We start from the raw sequence: 23,981 nt of genomic DNA, 5'->3' as shown, positions 1-23,981 counted from the left end.
CTAGGGAGAAATGACATTTCATTCCTTGTATCACCAAGTTTGTAATGAAACACTCTCAAACAGGAAAATTAGCATTCTCTCTTCTTAATGAGCTGCTCCATGGGACCTTGAAAATGTACTTGTCACAAAAAGAAGTTTGTGATCCGTTTCCATTTGCCTACTGATTTCTCCAACTTATTATATGAGAAGCAACATTCTCTAGCAGACAATTCAAGATTGGGAGATGCTACCCCCAACATTAGGGTGAGGTGGTGATACATAAGGTCTGGCCAGCAAAAAGCTTCCTCCTCATGGGTGTCTTTTAGCTTCTTTCATTCCTTGAAGTCTCAGAACAGCAGAGACTCCCCATGCCCGCAGAAGGGTGACTGCACCCGAAAACTTGCAAAGAACTTTTTTTCCCCCAACTACTCAGTTGGTCTAATAAAAGATATCACATCTACCCAAATAACCTTGACCTCCCCCATGGGGAAATTCTTACTACCTCCTACCTACCCTCTGAAAGGCCTGAGAGGGGCTGTATAAGGGAGGAGGATTTCTTTTTTAGTATCTAACATACTACCAAATTACACTATTAGCACGCTAGGAATCTCACCTTTAAGAGATGCTGGTGGAGATTTGGTTGTAGTGAAAGCGTAAACTTCAGAAAACTCTCCTTCTCCAGCATCATTATATGCCTGGATTTTAAAATAGTATGTAGTGGATTCACTGAGTCGCTGCACCTTGTATGTATGACAAGGTCCATGATAAACAGTAATAAACCTGGAAAAAGGTACGTAGTTTAGAACTACAGAATAAATCAGGTTAATTTGTTGCACAAATGTTTAACCCATTAAAAAGTGCGTGTATTTGACAACAATAATTTTCATGTCCAAATACATTATAGAAATTGAAATTTCTCTTTAAGGTTTCTATACAAGTATGTTAGGTTGAACAATTAGAACTCCGATTTTGCAATAACTAGTTCACTCACTGAATAAGTTATATCAATGACTCTCCCAACACCAAAAATAGTTTCAGGTCTCAGCCCCTTCTGAACGTGGTTTATGGTGTCTTTCATTTAATCTAAACAGACCCTAGGCAGGAATGATACGTAAAAAGATGTGTAGATTGTTAGTCATGCACTATTTGTTCCCCACCAGATTCCTGATTTTTAAGTCAAGGAAATTAGGCATGTAAAATTCAGCCAGTTTTCCCAATTTTAGGTTAAAGAGGAACAGCTTCTCTTATGGACCATTACAAACATTAGATTTATTTTTCTTTAAAAAATCTGTTTTAAACACAAATTGACAATGCATTTACGGGTTAGTGTTACAATATATGAGCAATTCCAAATATTTTTCAATGAAATATACCAAGTGCAGATTTTCTTATGGTATTCAATCAGACAAATAGATGACTATGCACCACCCAGTGCAGCTGTCCCACGAGAGTTCTAAAACAATGTAAAATGGCAATTTGGACAGTAAGTGGGTTAAAGCACTGGAATTTATGTCAATATTTCAACAATTTCAAGTATTTTTTTTCATATTTAGTCATCCAATAAATGCAGAGAAAATGGTGTGAAGATATACATTTATAACTGAACCCAATTTCAACTCTCTTAACATCAGAATGATACAGGGAACTGTACCTATTGCAATCATCTCACCTGCCAAATCTATCCTCCATCTGCAAGTTGAACAGCGTAGGATTGGTAATTAAAGCTCTGCTAGGTCCTTCACCCCATTTCAGCTTAAGGCTCTGGTAGCTGAAGACCCCACATTCAAGATGAGGAGGGTCAGGAGGTAGTGGCTTTGTTTTGGCTTTAATGGTATGACTGAAAGGACCAACTCCAAAGTTGTTCATCGCCTGGATTCTAATTCTAAAAAAGGTGAGGACAAAAAAGTGTACGCTTAAAATTTGACACTGGTTAAATAAAAGAAGATATTAGGCTAGTCTAATATTTCTGTTACTGACATGCATTGAAATAATTTTATGCAATCCCTTAATAATATATTTTGTAATCAAGTGAAACACCACTTCTCTTCTGCAAAGAACTGTTACATATAATCAGTTATAAACACTAGAGTTAGAGACTTTAGAATTTCTTAAAAACAAATCCCCACATTTTATTCAGGATTGAGTCATGGCCTCCTCACCACTCTGTTATCCAGGGTTGGAAGTATCCATACTGGCCAAAATTAGCAAAATAATTCAGCTCAGTCCCACAAACTAACAGATGAGAAGGACTGGGCTGCAACAGCCAAAAAGGATCCAAGCTACTTGTATTAGCTGCCTTTATTTCATGGGCCAAGTGGAAGATGTTATGGTGGAGGGAAAAAGAGAAGACACCACAGTGGCAATGGGATGGCCTGACACCATCTGAGGCACTTGAAGATGCTATGGCAAGTGGGCATACAGCCCTTCCTCAGTCACCAACTGACTGGCACAGAAGCAGGCCTCCAGCTTCCTACCCATAGCAGGAATCTGAAGAATTCCCAGCAGCCTTCCCTAACTACAAACCAACTGGGATGCAGCAAAGGGTTTTCAGCTACGGAACACAAGCAATACAAATGACAGACGAGGCGAGAAGAAACAAAGATCAATGCTTTGCTTCATTACTGTATTTTTTGGTTGGCTTCTATCTGCAGTTACATTATTTGTTCCTTCCCCAATTTCCAAAAAAAGCTCCTTCCTTTTTGTAACCAACTGTGTTGTCACAAATTCTGAAGGTACTGGGAGGCAGGGGATGAGGGAAGAGGCTGCTGCTGGTGTTTGAAAGGCCCAAAACAGGGAAGAAAAGTAGATACATAACTTCAGGCCAGTGCTTGGGAGTTCAGCAGATCAGTTACGCACACAAAGCTCAGTTGGATTGGGGAGGATGATGTTTTTTGGTGCAAGAGTGGAACAGTAAATGATGGAAGTGTATGCATCTCTAATACAATAATTTCCAGCTAGGATTCTAATTAGAATTAACCAACCACAAATACCCAGAATAACTTGCATACATAAAGCTGAGTATCGAATAGGTTTTAAACCTCCTACTTGATTACAAAGTACTGAGTAACAAGAGCAAAAAAAATAGCAACTGCTGCAAACAGGACAAGGAAAATAGAAGCCCAGTACTGATCATTCTGCCCTGCCTTAGACTTTGCCAATTCCTTTGACCATGAAGAAGACATTAACATTTTGATCTGATGTACCACGACAAGACAAGAGAATCCCTCAGAATATATTCCGGGGGGAGAGGAAGTGGTAGTGGTGGCCAGAGCAGGACCCACCCCAAAGAAACTGACTTACAGGAACTCTTAGCAGTATCAGACATCAGCCAAATAAACCGTTGATTAGCTGCATCTCCTTCTGTTGCGACCATGGCAGAATACAGTGTGATGATGATGAGATGTATCTTAGGGGTCGGGGTCTTAGTGTTTTTATTACCAAATATTCCCTCCGTTAAAAAAACACTTATGCAACTACATTCTATGGCTTACCATTTATTAAAGCTTCTAATTCAATTTACAAGGAGACTATAAAAACCTGGAACAAAACTGCCCCAAAACATTGCATATTAAAATTAACAGTGTGGTTTCAGAATATTATGATGAATAATCACCTGTACAAAGTGTCAGGCTGTAGATTCTCTAGAATATGGCTGCTTCTTCTACCAACCGTTACAAGCTGCTTTTCCCCATATTCTATATTATATCCAGTGATCTCTGAGCCATGGCAACAGGGTTCCTCCCACTGAATTGCAAGGCACGTTGATAAAGGAAGAGGAACTTCTAGCTGATCTTCAACAAAATGTAGAACTGACACTGCTGCAGGTACAGATGCTGGAGTTGTCACGGCAGCTGTATCTCCAAACAAACCAGCTCCTGCTATATTCACAGCCTAAAACAGAGACTATATATTATTTACAGAGTTCACAAGATTGTCTCATCTCCTGGATTTTATGCTGCACTAAAGAAGCTTTAAAGTGAACAAAATGTTCATAAATGCAGTAAAAATGTTCCTGCTGAGAACTGAGGGCAACATCCTGCCTTAGTAAGCACAAGGGTAAGGTAAGAAGACAGCAGCAACAAAACAATGTCCTTGAAATATTGTGTTGCCAGACAGCTCAGAGATCACAGCACTCTGCAGCACACTTTATACTGCTGTTTTACAAAATAGTAAATCATCCTGAGTGCCTTCTAATAAGGGATGCTAGTATGCAGCAGGAGAGGAACTTGGGTATGCTCCTCAGGTAGTTGACCAGGTAGGTTTTTTTTTTTAATAATTATATATAAAACCTACCTGGTCAGCTACCTGAGGAGCGTACCCAAGTTCCTCTCCTGCTGCATACTAGTGCATATATATATGTATATATATATAAAACACACACGTTACTTTAAAAAGAAACAGGATTTTGATACCTGTACTCTGAAATAATATGTAGTTGCTGGTGTAAGACCTCTCACTTCATAGCTCAGGCAAGAGCCAGTGTAAATGATATGCATTGATCCTTCCACTTGTCCCCAGTCCAGTCTGTACTCACTAATATCAGCACCATTACATGCAGGACTCTGGAGATTCAAATCAGTGAAAGATTAGTATTCAGTCAGTTCATGGTGCATGTATATATACAGCTATGAGGAATGGGTAGAGGAAGGAGTGGGCAATGAACCTGCTGGTTTGTACTCACTCCCCTATGATTATTTTTTCTGTTCAGACTAAAGCACTAACGATTCCCTTTGCTATAGAGAATGGATAAAGAAGAGAAAAGCCACTGGTCAGAACTGAGGTAATCTGAGAAAGTTATTGGGAGAAGAGTTGGCACACAATGAATCTGACTATAGTCATTGCTCAAAATTGTTGAAATGACCCTCTCTCAACATGCTGCATTACCCCTCCTGACCTCACTATTTTTTTCAGCAGTTAAAAACTAGTGTCTACACTACCTAAGAAAAATGTGCTAGTAGCAAACTTTAAAACATATCATGGGAAATATTTAAAATGCCACTCAACTTGCCCAGTGTGAAAACAGAAAAAAAACCTCATAATTCAGCACATTCCCAAGGAAAAAAAAAACAAAAAAACCCCCAAAAAACTTTTCAAAGCTAGCACCTGTCTAAATAAGACCAGGAAAACTTTTGTAATATTCTACCTGTAGGGTCCATTCCTCCCTTTCTGTATATCCACTTGTGTTGCATGTCAAGACAATACGTTGAAAAAAACTGAAACAAGAACAAGACAAATCCCAGAAACCTACCTCCCATGCAACCACTACACAGGTAGCACCCTTACAGGTTACTAGGGGTGTGCAACACTGATCAGGGGGACCTGCAGCTGTAGAAAGCTCTGCTTTTTCAGAATGAGGGCCAAGCTGTAAGAAAATGCAACATGCATATACTTGTCAAACAACAGTAAAATAAAGCACATCTGCTTTGTTGCAAGTCAAAGAAGGGAAGAGATTACATCTTAATAGGGAGAATGACAAAAATTACTTATTTCACAGCTCCTTTCAGTTTCCTTTCAGACAAGCTGTTTCATAAATGGGTTGTACACATATGGGATCCCTGCATCTTCCCACCACCAACCCCTTCTATGGTTCTATAAGGGGGAATCTTTTTCATGGGTCTGAAAGGATGACTCATCTCTCCTCCTCAAATCTTCCCTTCACCTGCAGCCAGGTCCTGCTTGCAGAAGCAAATAGGACCAAAGGCACCCAGTCCCTGTTCAAATCTGATATTGCTTGGATGTAGCCCTGATCTACCATTCCATGCTGTACATTTAAAATCACCTGCAGGTCTGTGTTCTGAGAAATCGGGCAGAACTCACCACTTGCAAAATAAAAAGAAGCTTGAATTTTCAAAAAAGGCAAAAACAGCATTTAGGTGTCCTGAGGTTATGTCTACAGTGAAGTCACAGAAATGACCAGCATAGTACAGAGCTACCCATGTACTTTTCAAGTGGCTGGTTTGGCTATTAAGGAGCACTCTACCTATGACAGCAAAGCTTGACATGGGCTAATTTACCCTGCTGAGTTGCCTGCAGTACAGATATGCTCTCAAATTCAACAAAAGGTAATTGCTAGTTAAAACACAAACTGACAGGGGACTCCCTTAAATTTTATTGCCCTTTTTTAAAACCGTGTGGGTTTTTGCACCTTTTTTTCCTTCAAGAGGAATCCTAGAAAGCCACAGAAAAGCTGCTAACAAAAATTAGCAAATTCTTAGCAGATAGGAATACTGTCATTGTTACTTGACAAACAAAAACTGGTCATAACAGATTAATTACCCCAGCTTTATTCGCTGCTCTTATCCAGAAGCAGTACATTCTGCCAGGCAGCAAGTTGTTCACTGTGCATTCTAATGCTGGGCCTTGATACACTTGCTTGTGTTCATCTTGTTCTGAGTTTGCCATCTCTACAACATACTCCGTTACTTCTGAGCCTCCATCTGTAGAAGGTGGATCTATGAAATGCAAAGGAACATTTATATAAAATATATCTCTCACACACAAGCAATCACTTTCAAAAGCCAGCTTTTATTTTTGGTTTCCAGTGAGCCTTCATGAAAATCATAACAGTCAAATGAATTCCAGAAAAGCCTGCAAAAATTTCATCATGAATGGCTTCAACCAATATGTACAACTCTAATCCTGGTTTCAGAAAATGTTTGTCAGTTAGCAAAAAATTAATCAGTTAGAAAATTATTCATATCAGTAGCTTCAGTGAAACTTTTATCAGACATCTATCAGATAAAATGAAGTTGTAAACATTATTTTCTTCTTGCTCTTCCCCTTCACATACAAATAAAACTGCATTCATTTGTGATTTACAAGGTCAGTAACAAACATCAGTTGGGGTGAAAACCAGCCACAATGCACTGTTGCCTAGCTTTTGTACTGGCAAACACAACACAACATCCTTCCCTTCCTCCAAGAGGTTTAATAATACCCCTTTCAAGTTATCATTAAAGGAATATTTGAAATATTGCTGTTTTATTTACATCTTAATTTTTCTTTTGAGCAAATTTAAATTACGCAAATGTTTAAGGTTTTAACTGACTCCATAGAATTTGCAATTTTGTTTTGAGATACACAGCATAACTTTGTCAATCTGTTTTTTTTAATTTTAAAATCTGGCAAATAAATACCTAGCTCAAAAATGTTGACTCTTACCCCACTGAAGAGCAATTTCTCTGGGCTTAGCTTTGCTAGCCAGGCACGGGGCATGGCAAGGTCCAGGAGGAACAGCTGACGTTTGAACTATCAGAACATCAGAAGCCTAGTAAAAATATATATAATGTTATTTTAAAAGATGAGGTTTTGGAACACTGCATTACAACTTGTTTTACCCAAGTAAAAGAAAAAAACAAACAAGCTTATTTGAAGGGTCCTAGTTATTTACTCTTTTCATATTACTTTTTGGCTTACCTGGCTTTCTCCTCCTTTACTGATGCAGTAAACTCTCAATTTGTATGAGGTACCAGGCTTGAGATGATCACACACATGTTCTCTAGTGGAACCACTATATATGATTTCCCATTTACTTCCTATAATGAAAGCAAAAGGGGGGAGGAGAACATTTACAGTCCACAAGGAAGCTTTGCAACATCAACACCAACCCTTTTTCCAAATACAGAATGAAAACTGAATCCTGACTGATTCCATTATGCAAGAAGACAAAACACTACATAGTTACATTACTACAAACATGTACAACCAAAAATCTAATTCCTACAATGAATAGTGCATAGTTAAATTAGGCCTTTAAAATGATTTCTTACCAATTAATGTTTCTGAAATTTCTAAAAAATACTTAGAAATGTCTGATCCTCCATTATCTTTTGGTGGATCTGAAAGAAAACCACAATTTAAAATAATTAAAATAAATTTAAAAGGTTTTAGGATTAACTTTGATATTCATGCATTACCTTGCAATCCACTATTTATAAGAATATATTTAATTGGAAAAATTACAATAGTACTGCTGTATAAGATCAGATATTAAAGCTTTAAGAGGAAGTAATGACAAGCTATATATTCAGAATGTATATTTCTTCTTCTCTTAAATTGTGAGCATGGCATGAAAAAGTCACTACAATAGATGACAATTCTACTTGAACTGTCCTTTTTATGTAAAATTACACACATTAAAACACCAGCAAAGTACACAAGGCTCCACAGTTAAGTTGGGCTGAAGTATTAGGACAGCTATTAAAGCTCTGCTAACCTTCTACCACATCAATTATAGACCTTTAATAGCGCAAGGGCGTGGACACACAATATGGTCACTCCAGAGTAACCACTCCAGAAGTAATTTTACTTCTTAGTACGCTTACTCTGGAACACTGAGTAGACACACATGCAGCTCTCTCACACTGGCTGCCTGAATAGGGATTATTTAGTGGCCAGGCACTATAAGATACCTATACATGTGCTGGTTGGCATTCTAATTAGAATGCATCACAACAGACTCGAATAACTGAGTTGCCTCCATGTTCTGATTAAAATGCATGGCTTCATCATCACGTGTATACGCCCCCACAGGTTTAAAAATGGCCACTGGGGTGGCTTTACCTAAATCTTGTCAAATGAGGTTTAGATAAAGTATCTCATGGCTGTTTTTAAACCCAAAGGGGCTTAATACATGTGATGGTGAGGCGTTTTAATTAGGACACCTCTCCAGGAACCGCTCCAATTAAAACACCCTCATGGGCATGTGTATAGGCAGCCTAAGTGACAGTGGAGCCAGGTTCCAGGTTAAGAACAGGCGCCCAACTAGGCACGTGTTGGCAGCAGCGTGGGAAGCAATAGTTGCTGCAACATCTAGACTGTGTCTGTGAGGAGGGGTCAGTCTGACCCCTGCTGTAAAAGAATGGCTACTAAACAGTAAAATTGACAATGATAGTACATATATAATATGTACACCAGTGCAAGTCTCTCAGATCTAAATTTATTTTCAACTTCCTCAGGAGTAGCTTTACGATTCAGAACTTCCTCAGAGTAAATGACATGCATTGTGTCTTCAAACCTCTCTTTCAGAATAAACTGAAAAATATTCCAGAGTAAACATGCTGCATGTTAGAATCCTTAGTTACATCTTTCCTGTGATGTCAGGCTCAAAAGTTAAGAGTAGGATAAGAATGTTAAGGTAGAAACACATTCTGAATGTGTAGCTAGTCTTCACCATATTTTTTCAGTTTGTGTTAATGAGAGATTATGGTTTCAGGAAATAAGCCAAAATATCTCCAAGAAAAGAAAACAGAGTGTGGAGATCAGCTATTGTCTATTGTTGATCATTCCATTATGGCATTTAAAATTTGTTTTACTGATACTTTACAGGCTAATTTCTCTCTTATGAGATGGGAAGACAATATTGACACAAGTTCACTTACCCCATGTAATTTTCACATTATGTGAATGGATCTTTCCCTTTACACTTGGTTTACTTGGAGGGCCAGGTTTGTCAGGATTTGTGCTGTATTCTACTACCTCACTAGGACTACTTTTTCCTTCACTGTTGTAGGCAAAGAGCTGTTTTAAGAATGAATGGAATATAACATTCTTGATTGGTTGCCACGGACAATATCAGGCTAATTTGCAAAACTGTTTCATGCATCAAGCGTGCGCACAAAAACAATCACAGAAAAAGGCAATTATTTCAAAAGCAAACATCTCTAGCACTTATAAAAATCTAATCCCACTGAAAACATTCTGTAGCTAGATTAAAACAACTATAGTATGGGACCTCCTAACTATATAAAAGAGTGTTTTAACTCCAAAAATCTAAACACTGGTCAGAATTAAAATAGAAACCACATGTATAAAATTTAGCACATACCCTAAATTTATAGGAAGTACTCCTCCTAAGATTTTTTAAAGTGCACAAGAGCTCATCTCCATTGTATTGTGGTTGAAAGCCATAGCCCTGTAAGAGCACAAGAAAGGACATACCATCACCAACATTTTCCCTGGTAAAACAAAGAAAAACTATTTTCTAAAATTTCAAGTATTAAACAATTTAAAATCCTTTACAAGATTCTTAGTCAAATCAATATGGTTCTGTACTCAACACTAATGAGGCAAACTAGTGACTGACTGGCTAAGAAGCAGCTCTGCAGACAAGGACCTGGGGGATACAGTGGATGATAAGCTGAATATGACCCAACAGTGTGCCCTTGTTGTAAAGAAAGCTAACAGCATACTGAGTTGCATTTGTAGGAGGGTTGCCAGCAGACTGAGAGAAATAATTTCATCCCTCTGTTTGGCACTGGTGAAACCACATCTGGAGTACTGTGTCCAGTTTTGGGACCCCCACTACAGAAAAAGATGTGGACAAAGTGGAGAGTCCAGTGGAAAGCAACAAAAAGGTTAGAGAATTGGGGCTCACAGCTTATGAGAAGAGTCTGAGGGAACTGGGCTTATTTAGTCTGGAGAAGAAAAGACTGAGGGGAGATTTGATAGCAGTCTTCAACTACCTGAAGGGTGGTTCCAAAGAGGATGGAACTGGACTGTTCTCAGCAGTGGCAGATGACAGAACAAAAAGCAATGGTCTCAAGTTGCAGCAAGGGAATTTTAAAGTTAAGTATTAGGAAAAATTCTCACCAAGAAGGCAGTAAAGCACTGGAACAGGCTACCCAAATAGATTGTGGAAGCTCCATCCTTAGAGGTTTTTAAGACCGAGTAGACTAAGCTTTGGCTGAGATGATCTAGGTGGGGATGGTTCTACTTTGAGCAGGCGGTTGGACTAAATGACCTCTTGAGGTTCTTCCCAACTCTAATTTTCTAGGATTCTATGAAATTATAATTCCTGAACTAGGCAGTAAGATTTAAAAATTAAAACCTGAATCGCCTTTACTAGTGAGTGAAAACCTTTGCACTCTTCACTGTTTCTGCTTTCAGAAACACTGTTGACCAGTTGCAGTGCAGTGTTTACCAGTTGCCTAACTACAGTAAAATGTTCTTGCGACTCAAGATTTACTCCCAGCTGGGACTAAAATTTACATTTAAAACTACTGTTCAATACACAATAGTAGTAAAAATGCCAGAACTTACAGAACCTTCTTCCTCCATGTCTAAAGTGTAAGTCAGAGAGTCCTCCAAAGATGCACCATTAGGTGTGCTCCATTTTAATGATAACCAAGTTATTCCTGCTTCAATTAGTTGAGGTGGCTGTGGTGGAGGAGGGACAATTCCTGCTGTATAATACACCACTGTTTCACTAAACCCACTGAAAAGTTAACATAAAAAGGTGAATAACATTAATTGATCAATGAGAAATTAAAAGCATACAATATATTCTACATTTTACCTCATTCCGATGTCATTCTTAGCAGCTAATCTGAACGAATATTTTGTAGAAGGAGATAGTTTGGTTAGTTTGTACTGCTTTAGATGCCCATAGTAGCATTCTTTGAATACTCCACTCTTTCCCTTCAAAAAAGAAATAAAATAAACTGCATAAGTAACTTAAAAAACAAACAAACTGTGCTTTTAAGACAAAAAAAAGTTCCTTTTCCTCATCTTTTCCTGATTTCTACTCCACTAATTCAAAAAATTAATTAAATTTAAAAACTGAGTCTGAGGGGGGTCATTACTTCTGATATTAAATCACCTCTCCAGTGAAAAGTGATTTAATATCACAAAACCTTGTCTGAATTTTCAGTTCTAGATATTAGGCAAACAGGGAAATAAGTGGCCTGCAACCAACTGATTAAGGGGAAAAATTAACCTTTTTCCAGAACAATTACTGATCCAAGAAGAACAGATTATCAGTCCTACGAAGAACATAATACTGGTGACAACTGGGAATAAACCTAATGGTTCACAAAAACGGTCACTCAGAAATTTGAGACTTGGTTAGAAATAAGCATCCAAAGTCCTTAGATACCTACCCAAGCTAGAATGCTAAACCTCTGATGTTGGTCAGCTCACTTAATAAGAATGCAAAAATATTGAGAGTGATGTTCTTTGAAGAATGAAATCAATGTGAGCCAATACAAACATTTATTTGGATGGTACAAATAATAGTTTAACACTGATCCACAGAGGAACTAAGCAGAATTCATCCAAAATAGATGAACTATACAGATTTTTTGGGTTTAAAAAAAAAAAAGTTGGCTACTTACTTTATTGGCACAATAAAAACAGTATATGTATGTAGGAAAATATATATTTTCATCACATCTGCAAAGCATTTATTTTTGTAAACAATGTTTCTCACCACAAAGCAGGCTTACCTCATCCCACTCCAAGAGAAAATTTGTTATTTTGGAACCATTGTCATTTGAGGACTGAAATAAAGAAACAACGATTAATGTTAAAATTAAAGCTTTGCAAAAAAAAGTGCATGTTAAACTAAAGAACCTTAATACAGAAAACAGGGATTCCAACTGCCTTTGACCTAACACCAAGACATTTGAAGATGGTGCTAACTTTTTTCAATTGTACCTGTGGCTCCTGTGCAAACACAATATATGCACGTGTGATCATCTGCAACCCAATTGTGACCGTTTGGGAATCTGTCTCAACTAATGAACGCTGTAATCTTTATGAACTCTGTTATACTCCTGTGGCTGTCTTTCACCCTCATACCTCTTCTGTTAAGGGGAGGGAGACTGACACCTGGGTGTCTGCCTTTGAATGGGGCAGGCATTAAAAGGGTCTTGGTTATAGCCATGTTGGTCTAAGGACATAGGCAGACAAAGTTCTTTGGGAAAATCCGGTATCTTTCCTAAACCAACTAAAATAGTTGGAGAAATTCTTCTTTGCAAGCTTTCAGGAATTTCTCCAACTATTTTACTTTGTCTAATAAAAGATACTGGATTTACCCAAAGAACCTTGCCAGGCATTAAAAGGAACATTAACAAAGGAATAACCTTAAACTTATTGGTCACCAAAAACTCCTCGGAAGGACTAATAGGTTGCTAATGACTTATCAGAGTCATCCTGATATACGCAGCATGGCAAGGACATGAGTTCTCACACTAGGACTTGTAACCAAAACAGTGTTTACAAGTATGAGGGCTCACATGCATGCTAGAATAGGAACACACTAGAAGACAACTCTACACACAGAAGAGTCCCAGGCTCCCTGGAAGACTGTAGGGGCTTAAAGGACTCCCAGAAGGACAGAGGTGACCAAGGCAAGATCCTGTGTACAGCTTGGTATTTCTCTTTGAGCAAAATATGTATGTTCAGATATTTTGTGCGCTAATTACTTATACTGTCAATGTAGTCCCCCAAAGAGGGAAACAATGAACCAGAGCTTCAATAGAAGTCTGGGAGTATGTAATAGCTATAAGGGAAGCTTGAGAGGGTTGCTACTAATTTCAGAGCTTTGCCAATTTAAGTTGCAGGTCCCTGCTAAAGGGAAAATCAAATCTGGTCATGTCAAGTTGACCAAACTCCCAGAAGTCTTTTTGAGATGATTCAGTTAAGAAATGGCAATTATTTTGGCCTAAAGCTAACCCCAGTAAAATGCCAGGGAACATCCTGAACAATAAAACAACAGAACCATAAATTGAGATAATATCGTGGGGTTCACTGGGATTAACTAGTGTGGTAACAGGAAAATATTCCAGGTGTGCTATTATACATTTAAGATTTATAAGCCAAAATGTTATACAACAAGCTTGGTTAGCATTAGTAATGGTGACATCACTAAAGGGTTAAATAGCCTAACCAAGTGAAATAGCTGTTCACTGTTTGAATTGCCTGCATGGATTTCTGAGGGAGAGATCATCATAGATTTCTAAAGGAAGATCAAGCCTTTGGACTTGGAGCAGTGCAACCCAGGAAGCTCACCCAGTGCAGCCACCTGAGGGGAGTGACTCCTGAGTAACAGTTCTGGACAGACTGCGAGGATTCACCTTAGTGCTCTCAGTTTTTAATAACTGCCTGCTTATGTTCTGGCAAACCCAGTAAAGTTGGCTACCTGCATATTGGCAAACCCAGTTGATTAACTGCTTTCTATTTAGTTGATATTTGTGTAGTCAATAAAGCTTCTGTCTGGATTATCAGACGAGTGCCATGAGTTAATTGCATATTTCTCCTTGCCCAGAGAGAAGTAGGGCTCGAGTTTCAGCCCAACAGTCCCCATGGTCAAGCGGGATATCAGGTACAGAATCTGTCAGCAAAATTGCTTTTATATTAAGATCCAGAGATAGATGGCCTTCTATAGGCCTATATACTGTCCAGCACCAACAAGTTGAAAGCATTTGGGATCCAACATTTAGGTCCAGCATAGTAGCCTGGGAAGCAATCAGAATGAGAAGCTCACTAGATTTTTAATCTTCATTTTCAGATTTTCACTTGCCTACTTCATACAAACTGTTATACTCGTAACTGGCCACTGAACCATACACATACCATGCGTCTGAACTCGTAACTACAACTACATGAGTTAGGTACCCAATTACATAATAGCTTTTGACAATCAGATTCTTAGTGCATATTTTGTGTGTGGTGTTCATACTAACATTTTTGCTAATTGGAGTTGTATTAAAGTACAAAATATTTTTCAGTGAGGAACACAAGCTATACAAAAAACCCAAAAGGCAAAATGCATAATATATTTCAGTATTTCTATACAGAATACATATACTAAATGCATTAAAAACCACATGAACTACATAGTCAGAATTTAGCTTTAAGCTAATTCAAGGAGTCTGCACTACTCCTTGAGCATAAAATAAGCATAAGAACTCTGAAGCTCAATCTAATATATATTTAATTTACCATACAAACTAAGAATTCTAGATGCATTTCTTCTCCACTTTTGTCATACATAATGAAGATTTTCCCAATTTTTTCATATGTTTCTGTACATATTTTATAATGTACAAAAGAAACATTTTATACTGACAGAAGCCTAACAAAATATCTATTAATAGCACACAAAGGATGCTGAACAAAGAAGAAACAGAAAAGCAGGAGAGGGAGAAGATAGGCAACCCTCATTTCTCAGTAATAATTTTTACTGACCACCTTAAAATCCAGCTCCTAAAAGAAATTTAGTACATTTTATTTTGTCAGTTGTTTAAAGGTGCTGTTAAATGAATATGCCAAGAGACTTACCTTCCACTGTAAGCTCAAGCTGTTTTTTGTTCTGTTAATTAGTTTAGGCGCAGCAGGAGGGTCAGGTTCACAACTTTCTGTAGTAAAACTCACCAATTCCGAAACGGATTCTTTTATGGAACTGCTTGTTACTGAAACTCTGAATGACAAAGAGCAAATGACAAAGTGTTCTTGGACAGAACCTTTATGTAACACCAATGTTTTATAAATGAAATGCCAGTTTTAGAAACGTATTCAATTATACACAAGAGATGCAGGAAAAGGAACCGACTGCTTATAACTCCATCAGAAGTGGAGCACAAAGCCCATCTGTAGGCTCAGAGTCAAACACAGGTATTCAAATTATAATATTGATAAAGGGGAGCTTAGGATCTCAAACAATCCTTCAAATAATTCAAGTACAATCCTATAGCATCTGGAAAAAATAATTAAACTGCTAATAGCTAAGTAATTAATACATTTAGGACTTTAAGAGAAAAAAACATGGAAAACAATTTAGCTTTCAAAGTCATGAAGCCAAACATTTCAACCAAAGGTTACATACTAGAAATAAAGCAAATAAAGCTAAGGCCATCTGAAAATCCGCACCCCAACTGGTTTTCCACTCTGCAGACTTCTTAAGTGAAACATGGCAACCGGAACTAACAAAACATGCCGTAACCCAGGGCAGGCAACTATTTCGGGCAGAGGGCCACTTGTCGAGTTTCGGCAAGCTGTTGAGGGCCCCATTGGTAGCCCTACCCCTTGACAGATGCCCTGCCCTGGTCGCCATCTTGTGACCAGAAGTCCTGCCTCCTAATCCCCTGACCTTTGCCACCAGAAGTCCCTCCCCTTGCCCCCAGAAGTGCTCCTTTCAGCAAGGGGTTTGGCCATCTCCAAACCAGAAAAATACCAAATTATATTCTAAAAATCAAACATCTAAACCATTCATTAATTTGATTTAAAAAAATTTGTCCTTGTTTACCTATGTTTGTGTAGTGTATGTAGAGTACATTGCACAATAGCACATTTCACATGCTGCTGGGGCAGATAAATATTCGTTTTCTAAACTTTTTAGGGGCCCCGCAAGCCAGCTCCGGCCTGCGGGCCATATACTGCCCTTCCCTGCTGTAACCAAACTATGTAATGGAGCTGTACAGAACCATGAAGCACACTAGGCCCTATTCTGCAATGTATGGTTTGAGACTTTTATCCAGAAGGACTTAACAGTGGCTCCTTCCACAGCCCAAAAGTATTTGGGCTCTTTCCTAGTGCTTGATGGTCCTTCTTCTTTAGCCAGTTGATCTTTTTTTTGTACCGCTGAGTGGCACTGGAACAGGGATTTGTGAGCTGTGTCAGGGTTTTGAGAGTTCTGTGTGGCAGTTGCTGACCCTCAAGTCTACTCCTATGTCCACAGATACTCAGTTTTCCTTTGTCACAAGTAGAATCTGCTCTCTTACAAACTAACCAGTCTCAGTTTCAACTCCTGTAGTGCTGTTAAGACTTAACAGTTGAGGGGACCAGTACAGAAGCTTGCCCCAAACTAAGGATCCTCTGCTCCTCCTGGCCTAAGCAAAGTTTAGACTGGACAATGATTTTCTGTGCTATAGTTCTGACCCTGAACTGGGGCAATGTGGCTAAAGCCGTGCATCTGCGAAGCATAATCAAATGGCTCAGCAGGCTGGATTCAGCCTGCAGGCCATTAGTTGCCGACCCGATTTAGAACAGTGGTGGCCAACCTTTCTGGCTTGCATACCAGAAATTAAGCACCCACTCTCCCTGTGTGCTGCTCTGTTCCTCACCCCGCAGAGATGAGGAACAGAGCCTGACAGAGTTTGTGCTCTGGGGTGCCATACTGGACGGGGAAAGTCTCCAGGCACAAGAGAGCCTTGAGAGAGACATCACCAAGAGCCAGATTAACTCTTCCTTGGCCCTAAAACTGGTGGTTGCAGAAGACAAGCTAGGATCCAGAGGCCTGAATTCAGCAGTGGCAGCAGGGACAAGGAAGTGCTATCTGGCTCTTGGTAGTGATACCTGATACCTCTTCTCACAGAAGCATCTTTGCATGCTTGTGGCTTGCATGCCACAAACAGTAGCTGCCTGTGCTATGGGTTGGATAATCCTGAAAAATCTCCTTCATGCTGACTTACACCCTGCCCTTTCAAGAGGAACAGCACAGGATGTCTCCTGAATCTTCCCCCAACTTCTTGAAGAATGTAAGGTGGAGAGAGGACAGACTGTAGAAAGAAAGGCTGAAGAGCAGAAGACAGCATTTATGTTCACCTAGATGATACAAATAAGAACTTATAACATTTCATGCACACTTCCCTCAGGAAAAATCAGAAGTAATTTAATAATTCTCATTTATAACAATACAAGACATTTCCAGTGCATACCTGGCATGGTAATCTGTTGCTGGTCTGAGATCAGGAAGGGTAATTGTTGTTTCTTCTCCACTGTGGAAGGAAGGGGGATGGGGAGTTATAGCTCTTTCATGTACTTCAGAAATACAAGTTTATTGAAAAGCAAAACTACATGCATGTTTTATTTCAAAGTCTCCAATCTCTACTTTGTGTGCAACTGATCAACATATCTTAAAATTATTTCCACATGAAGAAAACAGGTTTGCAAATCAGCAAACAGCTCTGGATAAAGACACCACTGATCTGTCTTCGTATATTAAACATATGTAAGAGGCAAGGATTTCTTTGGTTGGTATCTTTTATTGGACCAACTGTACAGTTGGGAACATCTTGAATTTGAAAGCTTGTCTAACTATCTTAACTATACAGCTGGTCCAGTAAAAGATACCAACCAAAAAAATCCTTGCTTCTCACAATTCCTGGACCATCATGGCTCAAACACTATATTAAACATAGGCATTCTGTTTAAATTAAAACTTACACATAAACAGATTTAAATTTTCCATTTTTCCCACTGTTGGATATTGCGACTTCAAATGTAAAAGTTGCTGCACTGTAACTCTGGCTCTCTCCATTCTGCGAGCTAACTGGGAGATTCCAAGACAAAATAGCCGATCTTGCCCATATTTCAGAAACCTATTGAAATAATAAATAATACATACAAGTTTGTTTTCTGTTAAAAAAGGCAGATTAGTCAATAACATTAGTGGAGCTAGCTTCTGAGGAACTTAATGGCCAAACTAGAGGAGGTCTTTATTTTGGGTACTAGAATTATCTTTAAAAAAATTAAATTAGGGTTTTATTGCATTTTAATAAGTCAACTAGCAATCATGTTAAGGTGCTTTCTTTAAGGGCATTATGTATATGAATTGATAAAAAATATTTACATTACTCAGGTTTGGAAGAGAAGTTTCTATTTCTGCGTTAAGTATTTAAAGCAAAATTTTCAGATACAGAAGCCTACAGTTAGGTACTCAGATCTATATTTAGGCATAAACAGATGACCCAGTTTTCCAGCAGCAAGCTCACAATGCCCATTGACACTGTCCTTCTGAAACTTTAGTCACTTATGCAGAATTACCCATACAGAAGCCATGAATCAAATATTCCCAAAATACTGAATGGCAGGAAGCTGCAGCAAAAAACAACACAGCTCCCTCACTATATATAACACTTACTAAACAGATCAAGGGTGTCAAATTCATCACGCTCTGCAGACCGAATGAGCGGCTGGGACAGTCACTGGGGCACATAACGTTGATCTGACAAGCATCACAGAGACATGCAGTAGGGGTGTGCAAAATAGGCCATATTCGATTCAGATTTGGCCTGAAGCAGGGGACAGTGATTTGATTCGGATCACTGTCCCAATTCGATTTGGCTGAATCCGAAGATTCGATGCCGATTCAGCCATAGACGCAGCTTTAAATGTTTTATCTACATACCTCGAGGTACCAGGTGTGGCTTGTGAATGCTGCAATGTTGGGGTGGATGGAGCGTCCCACAGGAACGCGGAGGGACTCCCCCCATGTGCTTGGCAGTGGACACAGAAGTGGACTGGAAGTACTTCTGGTCCACTGCCTAACGTGCGGGGGACCTCGGGTGCCCCCCCCAGACTGAGGAGGCACCAGTTGCTAAGCCAGGGTGCGGGGGGAGGATTCCTCACGTGCTCCGTGGCGGACCTGGAAGCAATCCAGAAGTGTGGGATGCTCCATCTGCCCCACCATCTCAGCATTCACAAGCCACCTGGTACCTTGAGATATGTAGAAAAAACATTAAAGCTGTGTCTATGTCCGAATTATTGAATCTCTCTGAATCAATTTGGGGGTTCTGATTCGATTTGGAGATATTAAAGGATCTCCTGATTCGATTCGGAACCGGGCCGAACCTCTGCCTAATTGAATCAGCGACCGAAGCTTCGCATGCAGGTCCAATCCAAGACCCACAGGCAACACTGGGGGCCAAATGATAATGGTTTGCAGGCTGCATTTTCATTATAGATGATGCACAAAAGGAGTCTCATTAAATGTACTTGAGATCAGTCAGTGCCAGTTTTGCCTATAATTTAAACATCAACACAAGACTCCAAGATCCCGAAGTCTGAAAGCACTTAAATATTATCTCCAATTTCATTTAAAAAATGGAAAATGAGCTACCTTTTGTAAAATGATCAATATTCTTAAATTTGTTGATTCTTTGTATTCAATTGAGCTTGGTCTAAAGCCCAGTAGTCAGCAGACAGATTCCTATTACCACACCATCCCTTTGTCACAAATTTTAAAGCATTAACATTCACTGAACTACCTTGCTGCAGGTACAAACCTTCCTTCACAGATTGGGAAAGAGTTGTACAGAGTGACTGGCTTGCCCAACACATCTCAGTAATTCAGTAGCAAAGCTGAGAGTGGAAACTAGCTCTGTGACTCTAACCAATAAAGAATGTTTGCTCCATTTAGAAATGAAAAGAAACCATTTCCAATAAAAGAATTCCATAGAAAATGAATACATTATTTTAGTAATACTTGTTATTTTTAAGAGAAAAAGAACGTAAGTAGAAAAGTATAACATTTTAAAAACAATACTTACTATGGGTTTACCAATGCTTAAATGGAGATCACATAACTTTTTGGATTCTGTGTCAGATTCTGAAAAGTCAAATATAAAACAGATTACAGAAAAGGACAACCCCAAAACAAAATGAATAAATAAGTGTTTATCTAAGTGCAACCACAAGATGGAGTGAGCTTCATTAAGAGAACAATAGTGCACACTGTGCAAAGTTCATTTCCCCCATTTGTTTTGGCTATGTGATTTGCAGAAACATAAACTATCCAAAACTAACAGCATGACACAAACCCCTTTTAGTATATCCTGCACAAAGGGTATATTTTCCTCATCTGAACATATCTTGGTTTACCTAGGTTGAACAAAAATCTTCATAAGAAGTTAAAAGTGTTAAAAGAGTTGGTAGTATTATTTTGTCTATTTGCTGTATGTGCTGGTAATGTGTGTTTTTTGCTGTATTTGCATTAGTTAATTAAATTTGGAAACAATCTGGGCAACACTTGTTAGAAATTTGTAAACTGCATACTAAAATACAGAGCATATTTCCATCAAAAATTGTTAGCCATATGCTTGCAATATATATTTAACACACACCTAACAAAAGCCCTTGTATTAGAGAGTTCAGAATGAAATTCCACCCTTAAAGGAAAAATGCAGTGCTTTTGAAAAGAAGATAAAAGCTTACATATTTAGTAAGTCTAAATCTTTAATGAAACATGTTTAGATTTCAAAATAAACCGGCTAAAAATTAATTCCTCTTTTACTTACCTCTTAGGACTAAACTTCATATTTTTATTTAACCCCATTCTCAACTGCTATGTCAATTATATTAGAAAAAAGAGAGATGCCCAAGGACCTGAATTCAGACCCTAACAAATAAAACAACCCCCCCTTTCACTTATCCTTTAGAATGTTAGTATTTTTGTTACGCGTCTACACACATTCCTATGCGTGCGTGCATGTGTGTATAAAAAAATAAGTAAACAAACAAACAAACTGGGTCCAAAAGATACACTGGGAAAAATAAAATGGGTCAAGTAACTTCTTTCTAAGATACTGTGTAATGCGTACATTACATTATTTTTAAATGCAGGTTTTATAAAGCTTTGTAAGCCACTTACACATCTGAAACGTTAATATACATATCCGAAATGGGACAGAAAACCTTGAAAAGCATTTATACAAGTCCTTACTTAAACCATTAGTTTCAGTTCTGATAGATAACCCTATCTCAGAAAAAATATGGCTGCAACAGAAGAGATTCAGAAAAGGGATGAGAAGGCAGGCATGGAAAAACTTTGATATAAAGAAAAAGTAGAACTTTTAAAGAGGTAAAAGGCCATGATAAAGACACCAATACATTAAATTGTAGAGAAATCGGATGTTTACTTCTCTCAAAAACAAAGGGGGTAATTCAATGAGATTGATACAAAAAAAAAAAAATCTGTAAAAGAAAAAAAAATTCTTAAAAACACAAAATGTTCAACTACCTGATAAAAAAAATCACTATCATAAAATAAATCCTATGAACATAGTCAAATTTCAAAAGAGAACTAAATATTCACCTTTAAATACTAATAAAGAAAACTAGGGAAAAATCCTTAATTATTTGCTGTTGTTGCTAAGAAACAACCGAAAAATTTAGGAACAAACTTTGTGAACTATGTAGCTTACTGAACTTTTATATGAAGGGTTTAGTATTGGCTGTTCTCAGAAACAGAATGCCACTGGGGCAACTAGAGGGCTAACTAGTCTGATCTGGCACAATTCCTAGTCTGGTATCCATTAATGCCATCTGAGTAGCAGTATATCCCCTACTGTGAAACTAAGCCAGAAATTTTGGACCTTGAGGATCCTTTAGGTACTTTACAAAAAGTCAGCTTATTCCTTTCCCAGGTAGTCCAATACCTACCTCCCATCTCTGCATCTGCTGGTGGACTGCCCCTTGCTTTTCCTACTTGTTTTTGCTTTAGTGGGGCTCCAGCCACTTGCTGTCCCTTTCCGTTTCCGTTCTGCATACTTATGTTGGAAGAATTATGAACTTTATGTGGTGAAGGAGGGCTGTTAAGCTTATTAGTAGTATGCCCACTAGCTTGTCTCTCTTTTAGTCTTTTCTTCAGATGCTCTTGCATTTTGAGAGTTCTTTCATCTCGTGGAATAAAGTTTGTCCTTCCATGTGGACGAGGCTCTGAAAAGATAATAAAATATGTAGGTGTTTGTTTATCATTAAACACAATTTGTTTGTTTGACCATTTAAATGGTTCTTGAAATTAAACAAACAAAGGTATTTGGCACAGCATGTAAAACCCTGTAAATTCAACCAAGCACTGGACTGTCTGCCTGAGTCTGTAGGTAGAGATATAGTGCTGATCATGGCTCTCCCTCCTTGTGATCAAGCAAAGCCTTGACAGTTTTCACTGCTGCTGCTCAAATGTGGGTGGCAGTGGAATCTCTCAGAAACAAGTTAACTGCATGCCCCTGATTGACTGGAGCTTCTCACGGTTATCAGTAGCATGTCTGGCAGTGTTCCAGGGCTGGTCTCTAAATGTGTACAGCACAAAAACATAAAACGGGAGGTAGTGGGAAAGGAGGTGCATGTCAAGATGTAAATTATTTTTGAAACACTGCCAATTTTGCTTGTACATACATTAATGTTATCTTTGTCAAGTGGGTATAATTTTCTTACTGAATTTAATCCATATCCAGTTTATATTTCTGAAGCTATTCTTTTTATTGTTTTTATTCTCTATTTTCATTAGCTCATTTTTTTGCCCTTTTTATTTCCCATGTAATTGCAATTCTTCATTTTCCCAATTCTTAAACCTTTGCTTTGTCTGTCTCCCAAGGTTGTGCTGCTCGATAGTGGAGTTTCCTTTCTTCCCATAACGTCAGAACACCTACCAAGATAAGAAATTCACAGCTGCCCACATAACTTCAGATTTTAAGTCACTTTTGGAGGTGGGATTTAGGTGCTTTTGATTATTCTACTGCAAGGGTCTTAGCCAAGAAACGTCAGCATCTATTAACCAAACTCCAAAGGTGCTCTCGTATAGAGTTCCTCTTGTCCTCAATACTCCATTACTGAATATTACTTTAAACAGCGTTTCCCAAATGTTTGATACCTGGGAACACTTTTTTTCTAGATCAGAATTAGTGTCACACTTCATTCTTACACCCAAAAAGGTAAACATACATACATTTTTCAAAACATATAAACATACTCCATCTCCCTGCCAGAAGAAGTTATACCAGTGCTGAAAAGTATTTGGTGGCTTTCTTTTTTTCTTTTCTTTAACAGTACATCTTTTCCTTAAGGAAATAATCAGTTGCTAAACCAGCATTTCTCAACCTGTTTAGCCTCAAGACCCACCTCCATAACTTTCCTGAATGTTGTGGAAAAAAATAAATAAAACACTGAGATCTAAATTCAGAAAAGACATGATGGGGGCCTTGAGGCTAAAAAAGCTGAGAATCACTGATCTAGCTGTTTCTACTTAAGGGCAGAGGGGGCACAACCTATGCCTTCTCTTTCTACCATTGTTCCCTTCCGACCCCTGGTTTGTGCCTCCAGGGACAAGGACAGTCCTTGCTGCTAAGGCTGCTCTTGCATGTCAGTGACTACCCCCCATGGCCCCTTCTGTCAGCCTCAAGAATGTAGGAGGAGTCGAGGGAATAAGCTGGGCTGCAAAGTGCAGCTCTGTCTGTGCATCTGCCTGCCCATTCACCTGCAGTGGAGCATGCTGCTGGGATCATAGGGAAGGGGGCTGGCACAGGGGCTGCATTAGGGTAGGGAAGGGTGGGGGAAGGCAATGACAGCAGTAGCCCCAGTGCTTAGAGGAGCAGTCACAGACATTGCTGGGACAGGCACGCTGTGCTGGAAGTCAGTGGACACCATTCACTTCCACATGTAGGGATCTCACAGCACACTTCCATGGCTCTCATGGTACATTGTTGAGGCACACTTTATGAATC

At 38.7% G+C, this 23,981-nt stretch overlaps 1 protein-coding gene across 7 annotated transcripts in view; it reads right to left on the bottom strand.

Moving 5' to 3' along the window:
• LOC102565281 (fibronectin type-III domain-containing protein 3a) overlaps positions 1-23,981 on the bottom strand; it is a 93,450-nt gene that overhangs the window by 5,552 nt on the left and 63,917 nt on the right. For all 7 annotated transcript variants that reach the window (XM_019487900.2, XM_059732757.1, XM_059732758.1 and 4 more), the window contains 19 exons: positions 21,922-22,197; positions 20,031-20,089; positions 17,926-18,080; positions 17,418-17,477; positions 15,043-15,181; positions 12,204-12,257; positions 11,276-11,397; positions 11,020-11,194; positions 9,806-9,892; positions 9,360-9,498; positions 7,749-7,817; positions 7,396-7,514; positions 7,141-7,246; positions 6,256-6,431; positions 5,228-5,341; positions 4,392-4,541; positions 3,593-3,870; positions 1,649-1,861; positions 593-759 (listed from right to left, as the gene is read on the bottom strand). In XM_019487900.2, the coding sequence (XP_019343445.2) occupies positions 593-759; positions 1,649-1,861; positions 3,593-3,870; positions 4,392-4,541; positions 5,228-5,341; positions 6,256-6,431; positions 7,141-7,246; positions 7,396-7,514; positions 7,749-7,817; positions 9,360-9,498; positions 9,806-9,892; positions 11,020-11,194; positions 11,276-11,397; positions 12,204-12,257; positions 15,043-15,181; positions 17,418-17,477; positions 17,926-18,080; positions 20,031-20,089; positions 21,922-22,197 (2,658 nt within the window). The remainder of the gene's footprint in view (positions 1-592; positions 760-1,648; positions 1,862-3,592; positions 3,871-4,391; positions 4,542-5,227; positions 5,342-6,255; positions 6,432-7,140; positions 7,247-7,395; positions 7,515-7,748; positions 7,818-9,359; positions 9,499-9,805; positions 9,893-11,019; positions 11,195-11,275; positions 11,398-12,203; positions 12,258-15,042; positions 15,182-17,417; positions 17,478-17,925; positions 18,081-20,030; positions 20,090-21,921; positions 22,198-23,981) is intronic.

This window comes from Alligator mississippiensis, chromosome 8 (assembly GCF_030867095.1).
Source record: "Alligator mississippiensis isolate rAllMis1 chromosome 8, rAllMis1, whole genome shotgun sequence".
Lineage (NCBI taxonomy): Eukaryota > Metazoa > Chordata > Crocodylia > Alligatoridae > Alligator > Alligator mississippiensis.
The sequence above is the reverse complement of the archived record's forward strand: the minus strand, read 5'-3'. Positions and strand labels throughout refer to the sequence as shown.